This window comes from Cavia porcellus, unplaced genomic scaffold, assembly GCF_034190915.1.
Source record: "Cavia porcellus strain 051 isolate PalLab524CR breed Dunkin Hartley unplaced genomic scaffold, mCavPor4.1 scaffold_28, whole genome shotgun sequence".
NCBI classification, from domain to species: Eukaryota; Metazoa; Chordata; class Mammalia; order Rodentia; family Caviidae; genus Cavia; species Cavia porcellus.
The window spans coordinates 39,734,047-39,752,090 of record NW_026947511.1 but is presented as its reverse complement, the minus strand read 5'-3'; the positions used below and the strand labels follow the sequence as shown (position 1 = coordinate 39,752,090).

Genomic DNA, 18,044 nt, shown 5'->3' with positions numbered 1-18,044 from the left:
TGGGATTTGGAGGCCGAGGAAAGGGGCGCATACAGAGTAGGAGCAAGAGCCAGGGAGGGAGTGGGGTTGAGGCTGGACCCCAGGGGAGAACGGATTCTCAGATGACCAGCATTGTGGAGAGTGTGTAACCCGAAGTCCAATCCACATTCAACCCCAGTGACCTTACAGCTTAAACTCATGGAATCCTCAGAATAAAACTATGATAGAAGCACACCTGTCAGTCCCCGGCACGGATAGAGAAACTGAGGCCCAGAGAGGTTGCCTGACCTGCCCAATGTCACCCAGCTGGAAAGTGGCTGAACCAGGATTTGAACCTGGCATAAATGTGGCTCAAGCTGAGGCCTGGAAGGCCTGACAGGGTCGGAGTCAAGGTCAGGAGGGCGGGTCACAGATGACATTCCGGCTAGGAGGCCTTGTCCCTTCAGAAAGTAGGCCTCTGCCAGCCAGGAGGTGCAGCTGCTGCAATGGCTCCCTCTCCCTGGCCTGGGGTTGGCCGGGGCCCAGGGGGTGTGCCTGCAATGACAGGGGCCTGAGCCAATGGCAGAGCCACAGGGAACCCCTCCCCCAAGTTTCTATTATCTTAGGAGAAAGCAAGGAGGGAACAGAAGTTGGCTGGAGTGCAGACTGAGCCTCTGTCCTGGAGGAAACCGGGCCAGGCCAGGGCTGAGAACAGCAGAGCCTGGGCCCGCTGCCCCTACTCCCAGCTCCCTGCTGGGGTCCTCATGTTCCCTCCCCTGGCACACAGAGCCCCCAGGTCCTCCCCAGTTCTGCCAGAAGGAAGAGGTCCTCAGAGATGGCACTGCCTCTTCCACCCTGGCCCTGGGGCTGATGGGAGGGGGTGGACCTGTGCACACATACCCTCACACATGCCCACACACGTCACACTGTGTGTATGTTGTCACATTCCGCACACTTGCATGCTCATTTGCACCATCAGACCCAAACACTCAGATCCTCACAGGCAGACACACTCCTATGCACACCCCGAGGCCCCCAGACTCTCTCTCTCTCTCTCTTTCTCAATCTCTGTCTTTTCCAGGGCCCCAGGGAGGCTAGCTGGCAGCTGCCAAAAGCTGGGTAGAAGCCTGGGCCAGGCGGGGAGCCCAGAAGGCAGAGCTGGGGCACCACTGTCCCCTGCCACCTCCAACCAGGCAGCCTCCAGCCTGCATTGTCTGGGCACCTTGGGCAGGGCTCCCAGGCTGGCCAAACTTAGGAGGGCCCCTTCCCTCCCCACAGGCCAGGCTTCAGCGAGGACAAGCTGTGTCCCTCTGGGCCCAGAGAGCCTCCTCATCTCTTGCTGCCACTGCCATCATCACAGTGGCCAGGCCCCAGCCAGGGCAACGGGCCTGCCTTTCCCAGGACTTGGGCTTCCTTTAAAGGGAGCTGGACTGCACCCTCTGCACCAAAAGGTTGCTGTGCTGCATCTGCGCTGGCTCCTCCCAGTCCTACACCTGAGTGGAAGGGGATTCTCCAGGCCACACACTGGGCCCCATGCAGTGCTTGCTGGAAACCTTGGGAGTTCCTGGAGCTTGGTACGATTTCCTTGGGCACCCAGGGATCTGCTCTCTACCTTGTCTTCTATGCCCTCTCATGATGTTCTTCACCCACAGACAGGGTCCCTGAACCCTGGCCACCCCAGAGTTTCTTCTGCACACTCCTATCCTGCAAGCCTCAGTCCCTCCCAGAAGCCAGCAGTGTGGGGGTAACCAGGCAGCATCAGCCTTCCTGCCCCCAAGAAGCCCAGGGACCTTTCTGTCTTCCTGTCCTAAGCTCAAACTCACACAGCCTGACACAAGGAGGTGCTGGACAAACGGGAATAAATCAACCAACCAACCAGCACCTGGCCTAAAGGTCTGCATGCAGGCATCTGCCGCTCCCTACCCCCCACCTCCGCCAGCTCTCACATGTTCCCTTATTATATTTTGTGTCTAGATGATCCCCAAAGCTTTGGGCAGTCATAGATGGGGCTTTTTCTGAGTGGCTGGATCTAGGGTATGTGACTATTAAATTAGTCCACTGATTGGTTTGGCACTGTCCTAATCCTAGTAGCATAGATAGAGTATAAAAGGTGTGGGGAAAAGCTGCTAATGTCCCCTTCTTGCTTCTTCCCATGATGTACTCTTTCTCCTCTATGATGCCTGTCTGCTATGTCATCCTGCAGGCAGCTGACTGTGGACTGAAACCTCTACAAACTGTAAGCCAAATAAACCTCTCCCCCTTAGTCTGGGTGCTGAGCATTCTCAGCAATGAGAAAAAAGTTAACTAATATACCCCTCCATCTGCTGCTGCTGAACATTGACCTCTAATGGGGTCCCTGCCCCCACCCATCATCTCACTCAGTCTAAACTCTCCCCCAACCCCGCAAGCCACCAGCATTCCAGTCCTCATTCACAGGGGTCAGAGGACACCATTTGCATGCTGGGTGTGTCCAGAACCTGGCGTGGTGGAGTCTTTGTATACTGCACATACCAAACACAGCCTTAGTTATTTCTCTCATTGCTGAGAATAAATACTTGACACCCAAGGTTAAAGGATGAAAGGTTTATTTAGCTCACAGTTTATAGAGGTTTCAGTCCATAATCAGCTGACTATAAAGGCAGGGTGGCACATGGAAAAGGGGCAACAGTTCATGGCAGCAGAAGACAGAAAAAAGCAGAAAGAGAGAAAGAGAGGTCTCTTTCTGCCCTTTTTATTTTAGCCAGACTTCTGGGATTAGGGTGATGCCAATCCAATCAGTGGAATGATCCCAGCAATCACCCACCCTTAATCCTAGCACCCTTAACATTAACATTGACCCATGAATCAATCACAAACTCTAGATTCAGCTATCACTAAAAATGCCCCATCTAAAAGTGCATGAAGCTTTGGGGGACATTTAAACACAAACCATAACATCCCACCCTTACCCCCATCAAAGACTCATGTACATTCCTTTATGCAAAAGGCATTTAGTCCATCTCCAAGTGTCTCCAAAGTCTTTTTTTTTTTTTTTTTTTTTTTTTTTTTTTTTTTTTTTTACCGGTACCAGGGATCGAACTCACGACCGCCTGCTTGCAAGGCAGGTGCTTATGCCGCTGAGCTAAATCTCCAGCCCCTGTCTCCAAAGTCTTAACAGTTTCAGCTTTGCTGAAAAGTCCAAGTCCCAAGTCTCCTCTGAGATTTAAGGCAGACTCTTAGCTGTGAACCTCTATACAAACACTTCCAACATTCAGTGTCACAAGATAAACTTCTCCACTCCAAAAGTTACAAACAGGGAGATACAAAGAAATGGGACCAAAGCAAATCCAAAATCCAGCAACACAAACATTAAGTCATGTAGTTCCATGTGCAGCGTCCGAAGCAATCTATCACAAGATGTGAACTCCAGAGTTTGGGTAGCTCTGTCCCTATGGCACGTCCAGTAGTTGTAGCTCTTGTGGCTTCTCTTTTGGGCCCACTTTGCTCCCTCTTTGCAGTTTCCCTCAGATGATCCTGTTTCCTGGCTTCACCCTTCTGAGGTCTCCATAACACCTTTGGCTTCACACTCACAGCTTCACAAAATGCCCTCTCAGGGGCACACTGCCTGGCCTCCGGCCTTCTTCTGAAATCTGGATGGAAATCTTTCTGAACCTATAACCTTCATTCTTCCCTTCCATTTAGATGCACCTAAAACCAGCACCACATGGATGATGCCAAGGTCTGCCACCAGCTGGACCAGTAGCTTGGCTTTCCCTCTCTCTTGGCTGAAGGAGTCCAGTGCCTGGATTGCTGGAAACTCTGAATTCAATTCTGAGGAACAAATTCTCTAACCTACCACCATTCTGGAACATGGTGTGGCTGACAATATTCAGGAACAGGATATACTGAGGCTTTCTTTTCGAAGAAAATCTTTCACTTTTGTAATTTTGAGACTACAAAGGGTAGAGTCCTGCTGCTTCTTGTAATGTCCTCAGGCCATCTTTTATATTCTTTTTTTAAAATAGACTTTATTTTGCTATTTTTTTTTGTCTTTTTCATTTTTATCGATACCAGGGATTGAACTCACGACCACTTGCTTGCAAGGCAGGTACTTATGCCACTGAGCTAAATCCTCAGCCCCCATCTTTTATATTCTACTGTTCCTTCTCAGCAATCAAAATCTCCTTTGCTCTATCTTCATAATACACAGCTTTACTGGAGTTTGCTTTCTGCCCAAACTCAGTGTTTTAAATCATTCTGCTGGCCTCTTTGTTCTTGATTCTCTACATAAATTTGGATCCATGCCACTGCCTCAACATTAGACCACCCTGAAATTTATTCTGCAAGATTAATTCATCTGCTGCACTTAATCTCAGTTTCAGGCATCTATTATCACAAGCAAAATGCAGACATGCTTTCTGCTAGGCCATAACACATCATCTAGAGTCCAACAACCAATGAAGTCCTTATTCCCAGCAGAAACCTCCCAAACCTGGTCTTTACCAGTAGGATTTCTATCTACCTTCTGGGAACCTCTGACCAGAATCGCCCATAAAGAACAACCTAAGGTATTCCAGCTCTACTGTTTTAGCCAGCATCTCTTAATCTTTCCAAACTCTTCCCACAAGCCTTTCCCAAAGGCTCCTGGTCTGGTAGAGTCACAGCATAGCAACAACCCCACTCCTGGTACCAAATTCAGTTATAGTTACTTTTTTTAAGTTTCTGAGGCAAAATAACTGACACTCAGAGTTAAAGGAGGAAAGATTTATTTAGCTCACAGTTTGTAGATGTTTCAGTCCATAATCAGCTGACTCCAAGGCAGGATGACATATGGAAAAGGAACAACAGTTCATGGTGGCAGAAGACAGCAAAAGCAACTAGAGAGAAGGAGACAAATCTCTTTCTGCCTCTTTATATTATGCAGACTGCTGGGATTAGGGTAATGGACTGATACCTGCAATCACCCACCCTTAATTCCAGTACCCTGAATCCTATCACTGAATCATGAATCAATCACAAACTCTAGATTTGGCCACCTCTGAAAAATCCTCGTCTAAAAGTGTATGAAGCTTTTGGGGAACATCTAGACATAAACCATAACACACATGTACACACACACAAGATCTCAGACTCTGAGATGAAGCAGGAGTCCCTGACAGGGTGTGGACATTAGGGAAGCATCTAATAAAATGATTCAGTTCCTTGGTGCATTCAGAGCCTTCAAATGGAAAGTTTCTGGAGGTCATCACTGTTGTGGCTGTTGTCACCAGAGATGAAGATTGCCATCTCCTCTCTCTGCAGGATTCCTGCTCAAAAACTTCTGTGGCCCCCTTTGCCTATGAAAAAAAGGCCACATGATGGCCTCAAAATCCATTTCCCAATTTGATCTCCCTGATACTCTGTGCTCTGATCCCTCTGACCACCCCATCCCTACCCCATCTTCAGCCTTCTTGCTTCTGTGGCTTTCGCCTGGAATGCCCCTCAGCACTACCTATTGCATTTACCCCATCCTCTGAGACAAAACTAGGCACACACCCCCACACACAGCCTTGTCCTCACCAAGTGGAACTGCCCTTCCACTCCCTGGGAGGATTCTGTTTACAATAATATGCCACCATGGTTGCTGGCACAGAATTGTTCCTCAAGAAATGAAAGTTATAGCAACCACACCCTTACTGACTCATCCAATCTTCATCGCTGAGGTTGTGAGGCTGTCAGCGTACTCACTGCACGGGGGAAAGCAAAACACATAGAGGGCTGACACTGTGTCCAGGTGAACATTAGCCCAGAGTCTGAGCCTTACCACAGAGCCCACTCGTGCAGCAGGGCAAGGACAACATTCACCTCCATCACCCATTGCCCAGTGCACGCCTGGCTCACAGAGGGCTGGTTACAGTGGTCACAGCTGTGCCAGAATCCCCTAGGGCCAAATGACGCCACTCATCTGCATGTCCACTTCCTGTGCACAGAGTGCAAGACTAGGGCTAAGGAAATGGGGCAACACACAGCTGCCCACTAGGACACTCGCCGGTCAGTCAGAGATGACCTGCCAGTGGTGGCCATGACAGGGTGTTGAGGACCTCTGAAAACTGAGGCCTCAGGGGTGGAATGACTGTGGTACAAAGCTTGGGGACACCAGCACCCACATTCCCCTTAGAGAACTGGAGATCCCCCCAGCCCCATGCAGACCAGTAACTAGAGGTCCCAGCTCTTTGGTGACCCCAGCTCCAGGTGAAGGGCCCCCTCTGACAGCTTTCAAGTCCCCTGGTCACCCGGGAGCTGGCTGGCAAGAGTCCAGGAAGGAAGCTGGGAAAGGGCCAGCCACGTGGGATATAAATCAGGGCCATCCACACTAGGATCTGTGAGACACATGTTGTCTTTTGTTTCCCACTTTATGAGCTTAATCACTCCCTGAAATCCATGAGTTTTATAAGTCACATGATGTTACAGCCTGTGTCTAGATGTCCCCCCAAAGCCTCATGCAGTGGGGATTTTTTCGAGGTGGCTGGATCTGGAATATGTGATTCTGGAACTGATTCATGATTAATGCCAGGCTCAAGGACACTAGGATTAAGGGTGTGAATGCTACCTGCCCTAAGTAGCCTAGATAAATATAAGGAACAGAAGGAGCTGTGGCCATCCCCTGTTGCTTTGCTTCCTTCTGCCCACCATAACCGTTTTCTTCTCTGTGTTGCCACCCTGCCAATCATAGATTTAAACCTCTACAAACTGTGAGTTAAATAAACCTGTCTTCCTTTAAACTGGAGTGTCAGGCATTTTGTCTTAGCAACAAGAAAAGTAACCAAGAAACATGGTCACCAAGATGGGCTGAGCACCGCTGCTGAGTGGCTTACTGAGTAGTTTGGAGGTGGCAAAGGGTCCCAGAGAGGCAACCGGCTGAGGAGGGTGCTGGCTCCAGGAAGGCCCAGGACAAAACTGTCTTCTAGTGACAACTTCCTGTGTCTTAGACACTGGGAGCCTGGGGTCTCGACAGAGGATACCTGTGCAAAACTATGGATTCTCCCCAAATCACAGGCAGCTTCAAAAGGGTGCCATAATAGGGATCTAATAATTTTTTTTACTTTGTGTGACACCAGGTAATGGAAGCCATATTCATAGGTACCTAACCGCACAATGTAGATGGCTCAGAAATAGCAGCACTGGTGATTCAATTACTGATCTTTACATAAAGCAAAATGGCTTTAAGTGATTTACAGGTTTTGTTTTGCTTTTGGTACCAGGGATCCAACTCATGACCTCGCGCCTGCCAGACAGGTACTTATGCCACTGTGCCTGTGGTTTACAGCTTTAAAATACAAGTTTATACTCATTAGACATTTTTCATTTTGTTATAAAAGAACTACTCTATTGAACCAAAAGTCATGTGACTTTTAAAAACATTTAAACTGTTATTAAAATATTACATCACTTCTCTCATTTATAATAAATTTGTATATATAATTAGTCATATTGACATATACACAGGAACTATGGCTAAGCCAAATTAAAGATTTAAAAAAACAAACTACTTTCTATAAACAACCTGAAAAGTCAACAGAGCTCAATAAATAGTACGCTCTCAAATAGTACGCCTTCAACATTACACACTCAGTAAATCCTATAATATTCTAATAATGAGGAAACAAACAGGACACAGGGATGAGATGTTCACAGAAGCAAAGTAATTTTGTGATTTTCTTCATTTTGATACTACTGTTTTCTTGTGTTCAGGAGAAAAGATCTTGACTTCAAAAGTAACAAAATACTTGCAAAGAGAATTTATGCCTTCCAGTTTTAAATGGCATTCTTGTGCTATTTTCTCAGCAGTCTATGTTTCTGGATAAAGTTCATGATTATTGAGTAGTGTCGTGGCCTCAACAATGGAAATTTTGCCCTTGGGAATGTTCTTAATGTCCATACCAAAGTGATGGCCTTTGGGCAATCTGAATTCCTTTGTCTCTTGCTGGGTTACAGCATCATTTACCATCTGGGATGAAACAGGATCTTGGAAATCAACATATATATCTTTTAGTAAAGACAGCAGCTTTTCTTTTTTCCTAGCAATTTCTCTCTTCATTTCTGGATAGTCACTCGCCTGCTCTGCAGGACACTGCATGGACGGGTGCCTCGGGGCTGTGGATGCTTCATCTTGCTGATTTCCTGCTCTACTGGGTTCTCTAAATTGAAACACCTCACTGCCTAGGTCACCAAAGCCCCATCTCTCAAACGTGATGCCTGGATCTGATAATTTAACCAGATGGTTTTACTATGGGACAAGACCACCCTCATCTCTGACCCAGAGCCTCCTGTGGTCCGGGGTGTGTTGGCTCCCCAAGGATGGGACCATGTCCCCAAGACCAGGGAGCTGCATTTTCTCATAAGATTAGCTCAGCCTTGCAACAGGGCCAGGGGACCCCCATGGCCTGTGGCAGCCGGCTCTCCCCTCTCACACTAGGGGCTCCTTGACCCCCGGTCTCTCCACAAAGTCAGCCCCACCTGACACCTGACCTGGATGGTAAGACCTGGGAGCCTGTGGGACCTGCCTGCGTCAGGCTGGGGAGGGTTAAGAAACGGCCCGAAAATCACAGTTCCCAGGGCACCACCTTGTGAGCCGCCCTCCTACTCTGCCCAGTGCCAATGTCTGGCTGGCCTCTGATGGGTTCCAGCTGACAGCTGGGCCTCCTCTGTTCTTGCCCTGGAGCTGCAGTGTCCTGTAATAACCCCACCAGTTCCCCTCAGCCACTCAAGACGAGGACGGTTGGCAGGAGGGGGTGGGGGCACAGTGGCTGCCCTGGCCACGTGGACACCCAAGACAGGGAGATGGGGCTGCCCCATACATGGGCCTTGCAGCAGGAGCTCCCCAGCCTGGATGGCAGCCCCGCCCTGTGTCATCCCACAACTTGTGCAGCAGAGAGCAAGGGAAAGCTGGACACCAGCCTGGTATGCAGGACGGTGTGGACTCTGGTTCCCAAACACCAGCCCCTGCCCCAGCTCCAGCACTACCCAGGAAGCTCCCAATTCTTCTCCGCACACTGGGCCCTGTGGGCACCCTTATCTCCTGTCTGCCTCACTTCCTAGTTAAACAAGGAGCCAATATGGGCACTAAGATTCAGTTTATTCTTCCTCCTGCTGCCAGCCCCTCCTGCAGGAAGCCCATGGCAGTCTCCAAAGGCGGACACAACAGAGCCAAGTTTGAACCTCAGACTCTGATAAGAGCACACACTGGTCCTGATTGTTTCCTTGGCCTTGGCAAAGACTCCTGCACAGCATGACTGCCCAGGGCCATCTTCCAAGGATCCTCACACATATACCCAGGATGTGCCTGTCATAGTGGCCACAGGACAGTGACAGAGGACAGGAGGCTTCCATGCCCCCTTGCCCCGCCCAGTCTCCTGGAAGCTTAGAGCAGCATGGGGATTGAAGCCTGGCTGGCCAGATCTGTTCCACCTCTGCTGGGCCCCTCCCCAGACTGCACAGATGAGAAAGCTGCCGACACATGGCCAGGGTCCTCTGCTGCCCAGAGGGTTCCTGGTGACTTGGGTTCTGCCAACAGGTGCACTTGCCTGCAGCCATGAGACAGACAGAGGGACACCGGACACATAGATGCATCAACAAAGCCTGGGACCCCGTAGCTCCTGTGCTCGCTGGGCCAGGCACACACATGCTGCTGTTGGCCCTGTCCTGCTGAGTCCCACGGAGGGGTGATGGTGAAGGAGACGACTGTCCCTCCCCCAGCGTGAGAGGCAGTGGATGCCAAGAGTGTGGCAGCTTCCAGTGGCCCTGCAGGAAACTTCTAGACCTGGTGACCTCCAGCAGTCAGCTCTGATCAGTGAGCAGTGACAGCAGGGACCCTGCACATGAGACAGTGGAGGGGAAGCGCTGGGAGGGCCGGTGCTGCCCGAGGTGGTACAGCACTATGGAGGCTCACCTGTCTGCAAGAGAAAGGAACTGAGGTGCTTCCTGAGTGCTTGGAGCCTGGGACTCCCCCAGCATGGACTCCAGAGTCAGCCTCAGAGCCCTAATGCCTAGTTCCCGGCTCTACCCATCAATCACCCTGATCCTTCCCATTCCCTGAGCTGAATCGAGTCCCCAGCCCTGCCAGGGAGTTTCCTTTCACGTAGCTCCTGCCCCCAACAGTTGTGGGTGTGGAGCGAGCGCCAGATAAGCCAGCAATCGGTGGAGAAAACCGAGATTGCTCAGAGTTACTTCATCGGCCACTGCTTCCCTGTCCCATCCTCGCCTCCTGCCCATTCCCCTACAGACACCTCTGCTGACACCAACTTTTGCTTCCCAAAGCTCGAGGAAGCTGCACGCAATGGGACACCCTGCATCCCTCTGAGTCACCACCCCACCCAACCCAGCCTGCCACACTGCTTGCTGCTCTCTGGGGGTTTCCCAGGCTCCCCGAGAGGGCGCCATCCTTCCCAAACCTCAGCAGTGAGAGTGGGTGGTGAGTCCTTTTCCAGCAAAGAAAAACAGTCTCCTGGAACCCCTGCTCTGGGCTCTTCCTCTGCCAGCACTGTCTCTGCTAAGGGGAAACAATGGTGAGATGGTGTGGTTAATCGGGGTGCTGTGGCAGGTTCTACCCTCAGTAAGGCTGAGTGCAGGGGCAGTGAGTGATTTACTGGGTCATCAACAGCAGCCCTGGGGGCAGGCGTCCCTTTGCCTACAGCTCAGGGCATGAGGCTGCGAGCTTGGGCCTTGGGGTCAGGCAGCAGACCGAGGCTTCCCACCTCTGCCTGACATGGGGCAGGACCCAGCGATGGCACCTGGAGGCATGAAGACACTCACAGCTGGAGAAAGAGGACTTGAGCAGGGAAGTTTGGAAAAAGGGCAGGAAGTGACAGCCACAGAAGAGGCAAAGATGCTCAAGACAGGTGTCCAGGGTTGGGGAAGTCCCCAGAGGCCCAGCCCAGCTCCAAATCCTCCACAGAGGGGTGTCACCCCTCTCCCCAGGAACCTTGTGCCATGGAGAGGTAAGGTTTAGGATCTAGGCTGCCAGGGTACCCTGCCAGTCACTAGCTATGTGAGCCTGGGAAACTGCTTCAGACACTCTGTGCCTCAGTTTCCCCATCTGTAAAACAGAACAGCATTTCCTCATGAGGACTTCATTCAGAAGCAGCCTCAGGCCAGCATCAGGCACACAGAGTCATGCAGGCAGGTTAGGGGATCACTGTTTCTAAGACGAGGGGCCCATGCTGGGGCTCTGGGGGACTCCCACCCTGTCTCCAGTCTCCTTGGCGCTACACACCTCACCTCACAGAGTCCCTAAGCAATGGGATAGGTGAGGCCCCATCCCCACCCGGAGGTGGATGACCCAGCAGGTTAAGGACAGCCATTACTACACCCTCTGCCCCACTCTGCTGAGTCTCCAAGTTGAATATCACTCTCCCATTGTACAGAGGAGAAGGCTGAGGGCAGCATCACCCCAAGAGCAAGCAGACGGCTGAGTCCGAGCTCAGGACTTCCTGCCTCTAGACTCTGAACTCTGACCTCAACACAGAGTGTGATCCTTGGCCATCAATGTTACCTACACAGAGGGGCCTGTTTAAATGAAGATCCTCCCCAGACCTAGAGAAGCAGTTTCTTGCATGAGACCTGAGAATCCCTTGGAATAATACAGCACTGGCCCTGGCCTTCCTCTCAAAGCACAGCCCCTGTTACACACCACACGTCCCCTCAGAAGAGAGGCCCCTCGAACCCGAGCCCTCAGTAGGAAGTGAGGCAAAGAGGACAAAAATCTCTCCAGTGAGTGGGCTGGCCAGAGGGCAGGAGGAGCCAATGGGGTCCACTGCCTGCATCCACTGGGGGTGCAAAGGAAATGCAGGGAGCTCATGCCCTGAATGGTGCCCAGTGGCCCTGTCAACTGGAAGTGAAAGGCAAGCGTGGGAACAGGGACGATTTTAGACTGCTCCCTCCACCTTCAACACAAGGGAACCCTCTGTCCACTGGGACATCTTCCCCAGAGACTCTGACATGACAGAGCCACCTACACTCCCGTGCTACGGAGCACATGTGCGGGTCCCTGGTGGGGTATGGAGGAAAATCAGCCTCAATTGGTGGGCAGTGCCACCATCAGCAAGCTGTCTCCCTCCAGAGCCTACATGGGCGGGGAGGGGTTACCAGGAGGACCCAGACCCAGAGGACCCCTGAGCAACCCACCTGCCCCAGGTCCGACTTGTCCTGGCCCAGGCAGAGCTGGCTGCATAGAGAGAGGAAGAAAAGGACACTAAAGCCTGGATGGATGCAGGCTGGGCCAACAGAATCAGAGAATTGGATCCAGGAGATCTGCAGGCCTGAGGCTACAGCCCCTGCTCCTTCCGGATGTGGAGCCGAGTTGGTGGTGCAGGAGAAGGAGAGAGACAAACAGTCACTGTGCCCATCCCAAACCCGATGGTGCCCAGCCTTCTGAAGCCAGGTCCCGTAGTGTAGAGGGAGCTTGGGGACACTCCTTGCTGCCTGGGACCTCACAGCCTCAGGGCAGACATGGCCACTGCCTCAGAACTCCAGCCTTCCAGTTGCCTCCTTGTCACCCCCACAGACTGACTGCTGTACCCCACCCTGTCCTAGTCCCAGTCCTCCAGATGCCAATCACTGTCCCAGGGCCTCCCCAGACCACTGCACAGGCCAAGTCTCCATCCCAGCCCTCCTAGAACAATGAATTTGGTGGTGGACAGACAGGACCTGCAGACAAGTTCCATTTCCCAGGTGCCCCTTGTACCAGAGGCCTGGGCTAGGGGCTTGCCCATGCAAGCAGGAAATACAGGCAGGCAGGTAGCTCCTAGTTCACAGGCACTAGGCTGGCCCAAAAGGGTGCTGTTGCAAACTGCCATTGAAATGGCATCTTCTGAACACTGTGTGCGCATGTGCATACACGCACGTGCGTGCCTGTGTGTCCAGCTGGGCAGGAGCTCCCCTGAGACACCAGACCCCATCTAAGTTAAATCCCCAGAATATTCCTCCAGATCCCACTCGATCCCCCTCCCAGCACATATTATAGGCTTTAATTTCTTTTTATTTGCCACTGTTTGCTCGATCTCCGCTCCTCCCACCAACTGAATGAATGAATGATGGGATGGAAACCTGCATCCCTGTTACGCTTTTGACTCCAGCACAGCCTGTAAGTGCTCCGAGCTTGGGACTCAGGACCAACCCAGAGTGATCCCAAGGCACAAACCAAGGGGACCTTCCTGGAGGAGGAGGGCAGGGAGCGAGGGGGCTTCTATCCTGCCTTCCACTCTTGATGCTCACGCTCTGTCTCTGACCGGAACTCTGGAGGGCAGAGGTTATGTCTGGGCCATCGCCAGTACACCCCTCTGCCGACTACGAGCTGTGACTCAGGATGCATGAGCCTGTGCTCTTGGCCAGGAACCAGCAGATGCTACACAACGTCGCAAAACCACAGGAGGAAGCAGTCAGTGACCGCACTTACGCGCGGAGTCCCTCCTCCACCCAGCCAGTGGGGCAATGACCTTATCCTGGGGTCAGTGGCAGCAAGGAAAGTCCTGCTCAGAGGAAGGGGGCATGACCTCGATGGCCTTGCGCCTCCTTGGGACCTGGTTGCACATCATCCTCTTCCCCACCAAGCAGCCCGAGCCCTGCCCCTGTAACCTCCACTGCTCTGTGAGCTGGAGGGAGACAAGGGAAGTGCCAGGCAGCCCTGCGTCTGCCCTTTCCCTCTGTTTCAGCTCAGATGCTGGGGAAAGTGGCGCTCAGGGATGTGGCTGCTGTGGCCGGTGGCTGGCGCCAGCAGAAATCCCCAAACCCGTCAGCAGACCCTGTCCAGACGCGTCTGCTGCCCTTGGCACTGAGTCAGTGCCAGCAGACACCTGTGACCCGCCCCACCCCAGCCTGCCCCTCTCCCGGAGCAGCCCCTCCTTGGCCCGGCCCAGTGCTGTGCCTCCTATCCAACCATGGCAAAGGCCTGGGGAAAGGAGCCCAGGCACCAGGCCCAGAGCCCAATTGGGTACTCTTCATCAAATGACCTTTGGGCCTTAATTTCCCCAACTGTAAAATGGGACTAAGACCAGCAACCTACTGGTTCATTGTGAGAATAAGGAGGTACACAAACCAGCTCTGCAGAGAACAGCAGCCAAAGGCAGTCAGGCTTGGCACTGTGCTGCCACCATTAACAGCCGCAGGGAGCAAAGGCCAGTATTGGGAAACTGACGCCTCAGAGAGGGGAGAGTATCAGGGCTGCAGGAGGCAGGGAGCCCGCAAAGCTCCATGTACGGTCTCCCACTGCATCTAACAGGAGCCAAGGGGCCTTGTGACAAGCACTGCCACCAGCATGTATTCTTTCTTCCTTCTCCGAAGTTTAACTGAAGGCCCATAGAATAAAACTGCATGACCCAACTCCCCGTGCAGCTTGGTGCGTGCATGCATGCATGTGGCTAGGTGAGTCAGTAGCTAAGTTCTGGCCAATGGGATATGAGAGGTGTGTGTAGCTTCCAAGAAGTTCCTTCAAGGGAAGGGGTGTGCTCTTGAGGTTCTCTTCCTCCTTCCCACGGCCTGGAGCTCCAGCAGCTCTGCTGGGTGTAGTGAGATGACCTCAGAGATGGAGATCATACCCTTCCGATCAATAAAACAGGTGACATGTAATGACCATATTATCTAGAAGGTTTATTGCCGGAGGTCAAATACATGAGCAGAAAATGCACAGCTACCTTATATAACAGGTAGTGGCTTCTACTCTGGTGGACACCTCAAGACACATGTGGCAGTGTGGGGAGGGATGGATTTGGTGCTTGGAAGTGAAGGTGACAATTCTATCAGGAAAACTTCCTTCTACATGCTCAGGGTGACCAGGAGGAGCATGCTAGGAGGACTTAGTCCTAAAAGGAGCAGGGGATGGATGGAGAGAAGAGGGGGGAGAAAAGCAAAGACAAAAGGAAAGAAAGAAGGAAGGAAGGATAGATGGATGGGTGGATAGATGGATGGGTAGAAGGATGGCTGCATAGACTGAAAAAGGGAAGGAAGGAAGGAAGGGAAACCTGGACTCCTCACCTGGATTGACATCCTTGGGAACCCAAAAGACCAAATCATGCCGAGGAAGCACCATGTCTTAAAGCCTGAGGGCATAGGATGGAGTGGGGGTAGGCAGCTGGCAGGGTTCAGGGGCTGAGGGAGCTGTGACCTGCCATACCCCTCTAGGACTCTCCTGGAGGGACAGCTGTCATGTCAGATCCTAAACCCTGAGCCCCTCTGCTCAGCCAAGCCAGGCCAACGCTGGGTCACATAGAGCTGGCACGAGGCCTGGGAGGACAGGAAAAGGACAGTCCGCTGACATCTATGTCATCTTCGGTAGTTTAGACAACGCACAGGGATCCTCTTGCAAAAAACCTTTGGAAAAAACAACTGTATGCTCAGATCTAAAATGCCCCCCAAAAGCTGAGGGTGTGGGTGCACACCTGTAATCTCAGCACTCAGGAGCCTGAGGCAGAAGGATTGCCACAAATTTGAGGCCACCATCAACTACATAGCAAGTTCAAGGCCAGACTGGACTAAATAGTGAGACCTTGTCTCAAAAAATAAATAAATAACATAAGGCGTCCTCAAAAGTCTCATGTGTTCACAGGTGGGGCGTTGGGAAGGGAATCAGGGATGTCGTGGTCATCAGGGGATAATCTACTGCTCAGTGAATAGGCCAATGTGTTGTTGGGAGGTAGGGGCCAGGTAGGCACAGACAGGTCCCTGGGCGTGTGCCCCAGAAGGTGGATTCTTACCCCCAGCTCCTCTCTGCCCTTACTGATTCCTGGCCACCATGAGGTGAGCAGCTCTCTCTGCCAGCCCTCTCCACCATGCCATCAGAGCCAGCCAACTGTGCACTGGGGCCTCCAGAACCATGACCAACAACAATTAAATGTGTTTCTTGTATGCAGCATATTGTTGGATCTTGCTTTTTGATCCATTCTGCCAGTCTGTGTTCTTAGTTTTGGGAGTTTTTTTGTTTTGATTTTTTGGTTTTTGTGGTGGGTTTGTACCAGGGATTGAACTCATGACCTCACACTTGCCAGGAAGGTGCTTATGCCACTGAGCTAAGTCCCCAGCCCATGAATCACAACAACAAAATGCCATCTCCTTTCAGTTGCAAATGTGCAGTGTTTTGTCCCAACAAAGAAAACTGATAGGTATAATGACAAGTGGGGACTTTAAGGGGAGACCTAAGTGGCTGTCCATAGCTCCCTGGTACAGCGAGGGAGAAGAAATGGTCTTGTGTTAAAGTCAGTGAGACTCGGGGCATGGGAGGGAGAACTTGGACACAGCTCTTGGGGTGGAGGGAGATGCAGGGAAAGGGACAGGGGCTCAGTGACCAGATCCTGAGCTCCCCAGAACCAGCCACAGCCTCTAGTTCCTGGCTCTGCCAAGCTGGATTCTGGGATAATCACACAAGTGGGGTTTGGAACAAATAGAAGTGAATTTGAAGCTGCTCTGAGCCAGTTACCTAACTTCTCTGTGTCTTCCTTTCTCTTTCTGTTAAAAAAAAAATACCAGAACTGGGCTCAGAAGACTGCAGGAAGATTAATTCAGTGGATGCCAGCTTAGTGCCTGGCACCCAAGGCAAGCTTTATAAATACTCCCTAATGGGGCTGCTATTTTTCTCCTGCCTGGGCAAAGATTCGACTGAGAAGTCTCTGCGTTCTTTTCAAGTCTGGATTCCTTGATTCCACAATCCTGTGATTCACCAATTGGGATTGTGAGACCCAAGGAAGGGGGACCTGCCTGCCCAGCTCTGCGCCTTGGAGCCCTTGCCCAGCACCTAGGCACAGCCCAGCCTGCAGCTGCCTCATTTTATTTCCACAAGTGGACTTCTCATGCCTGTCATGTGTCCCCAGCCCCGTGGGCTGTTCAGGGCTGCAGGTGGCCCCACCAGCTGTTGCTGACCTCTGCCTTGTGTCCTTACCTGGAGGTGAGGTGGCACGAGCCCTCCAGCTGAGTCCTTCCTCACACCTACAGTCCCCTGACGGTGTCACATGCTGTGGAAGTTGGCAGGGCCACCGTGACCACAAATGCCAACACAAACACCATTCCTGTGGAGGGGGAAGAGACCGTGGGAGTTATTTTTAACCTGTGGATCAAAGCCCACAGCTCTGGCCCCAGGGCCTGGGGCGAGGGGCTCTGCAGGAACGGAGGTGGCGACAGCACCTCAAGGACTCCCAAGGTCATGGGCTGCAGGGACCACAGCCTTCCCTCACTTGGCTGGAGAGGGAGCAAGGGAGACCCAACTGGGGATGTGCCTCATCTTGACCCCTCGATTCCCACAGGGACTGAGCCAGCCGTTCCGAAAGAGCGCAGCGGCCGTGAGCCCAGGGACTCTGCCTGGCGATGGGTTCTCCATGGTCCTTACCTTGTGCAGCCAAGGAATCTGAGCCCTGAGACAGGGCCCAAGGTCACATTGCTGGTCCATACCAGCCGCCTCCCTCTTGTCCACCTGTCCTCCCAGTGGACAAGGCGCATGTGGACATTTTCAGTGACTTTCCAAGGCTGTCCTCACTCTGCCCTCCCTCAGGCTGCCCCCTCCAAGGGCTGAGCCCCTGACAGCACACAGTGAGACAACCCCCACCCAGGCCTGGCTCACCCTGCAAGGCCTTTCTGGGTGCCCAAGCAGTGCCCCCTAGAGGCCAGCAGCAGCCATGGACAGCGCTGCAGTGGCTGGAGGCCCAGGCGAGGACGTGCCGGCCAAGGCGTGCCTGCGTGGGGGGAATGGGACCAGCTTCTGCCAAGGGCTTGCAGCCCACAACTGCTGAGCCTGTAGGCACAGGGTTGGGGGGGGGCAGATAATGGATCCTACGGCCCCGTCCTGGCCTTGGCCCTGTGAGCTGTGCCGGCAGCACCTCATGGGCCCTCACGTAGCCCACGTCCTGCCAACTGAGTGGCCCTTATCACTGATACGTGCCATGAGCCTACACTAAAGCAAGGAGGGAGCTGGGGGCCCCAACAGGCAGGACCGGAGGAGAATGAGGTTACCTGCCACCCCAGCTCCCAGGGAGAGATCTGGATGGCCTGCACACCCCTTGACGAGCCCCCATCCTCAGAGATACCCCAGCCCCGTCTGGCCAGGCCTGGACTGATACCAGCCAGACCAATAGGCTGAGGTGCAGGAAAAG

General features: G+C 52.6%; 1 protein-coding gene across 8 annotated transcripts in view; it reads right to left on the bottom strand.

Moving 5' to 3' along the window:
* The window catches only part of LOC106028541 (uncharacterized), an 81,675-nt gene extending 63,952 nt beyond the window's left edge, over positions 1–17,723 (bottom strand). Inside the window, exons 1-3 of one of the 8 annotated variants that reach the window (XR_010044055.1) lie at positions 17,285–17,655; positions 16,841–16,967; positions 817–4,814 (exon numbers count right to left, since the gene is read on the bottom strand). Coding sequence is in view for 1 of the 8 variants with exons in the window: in XM_063238803.1 (XP_063094873.1) it covers positions 16,841–16,967; positions 17,285–17,344 (187 nt within the window). In the remaining 7 variants the exon portion in view is untranslated. The other 7 variants (XR_010044058.1, XR_010044057.1, XR_010044054.1 and 4 more) reach the window with 7 other exon arrangements.
* Positions 17,724–18,044: the final 321 nt, after the last annotated feature.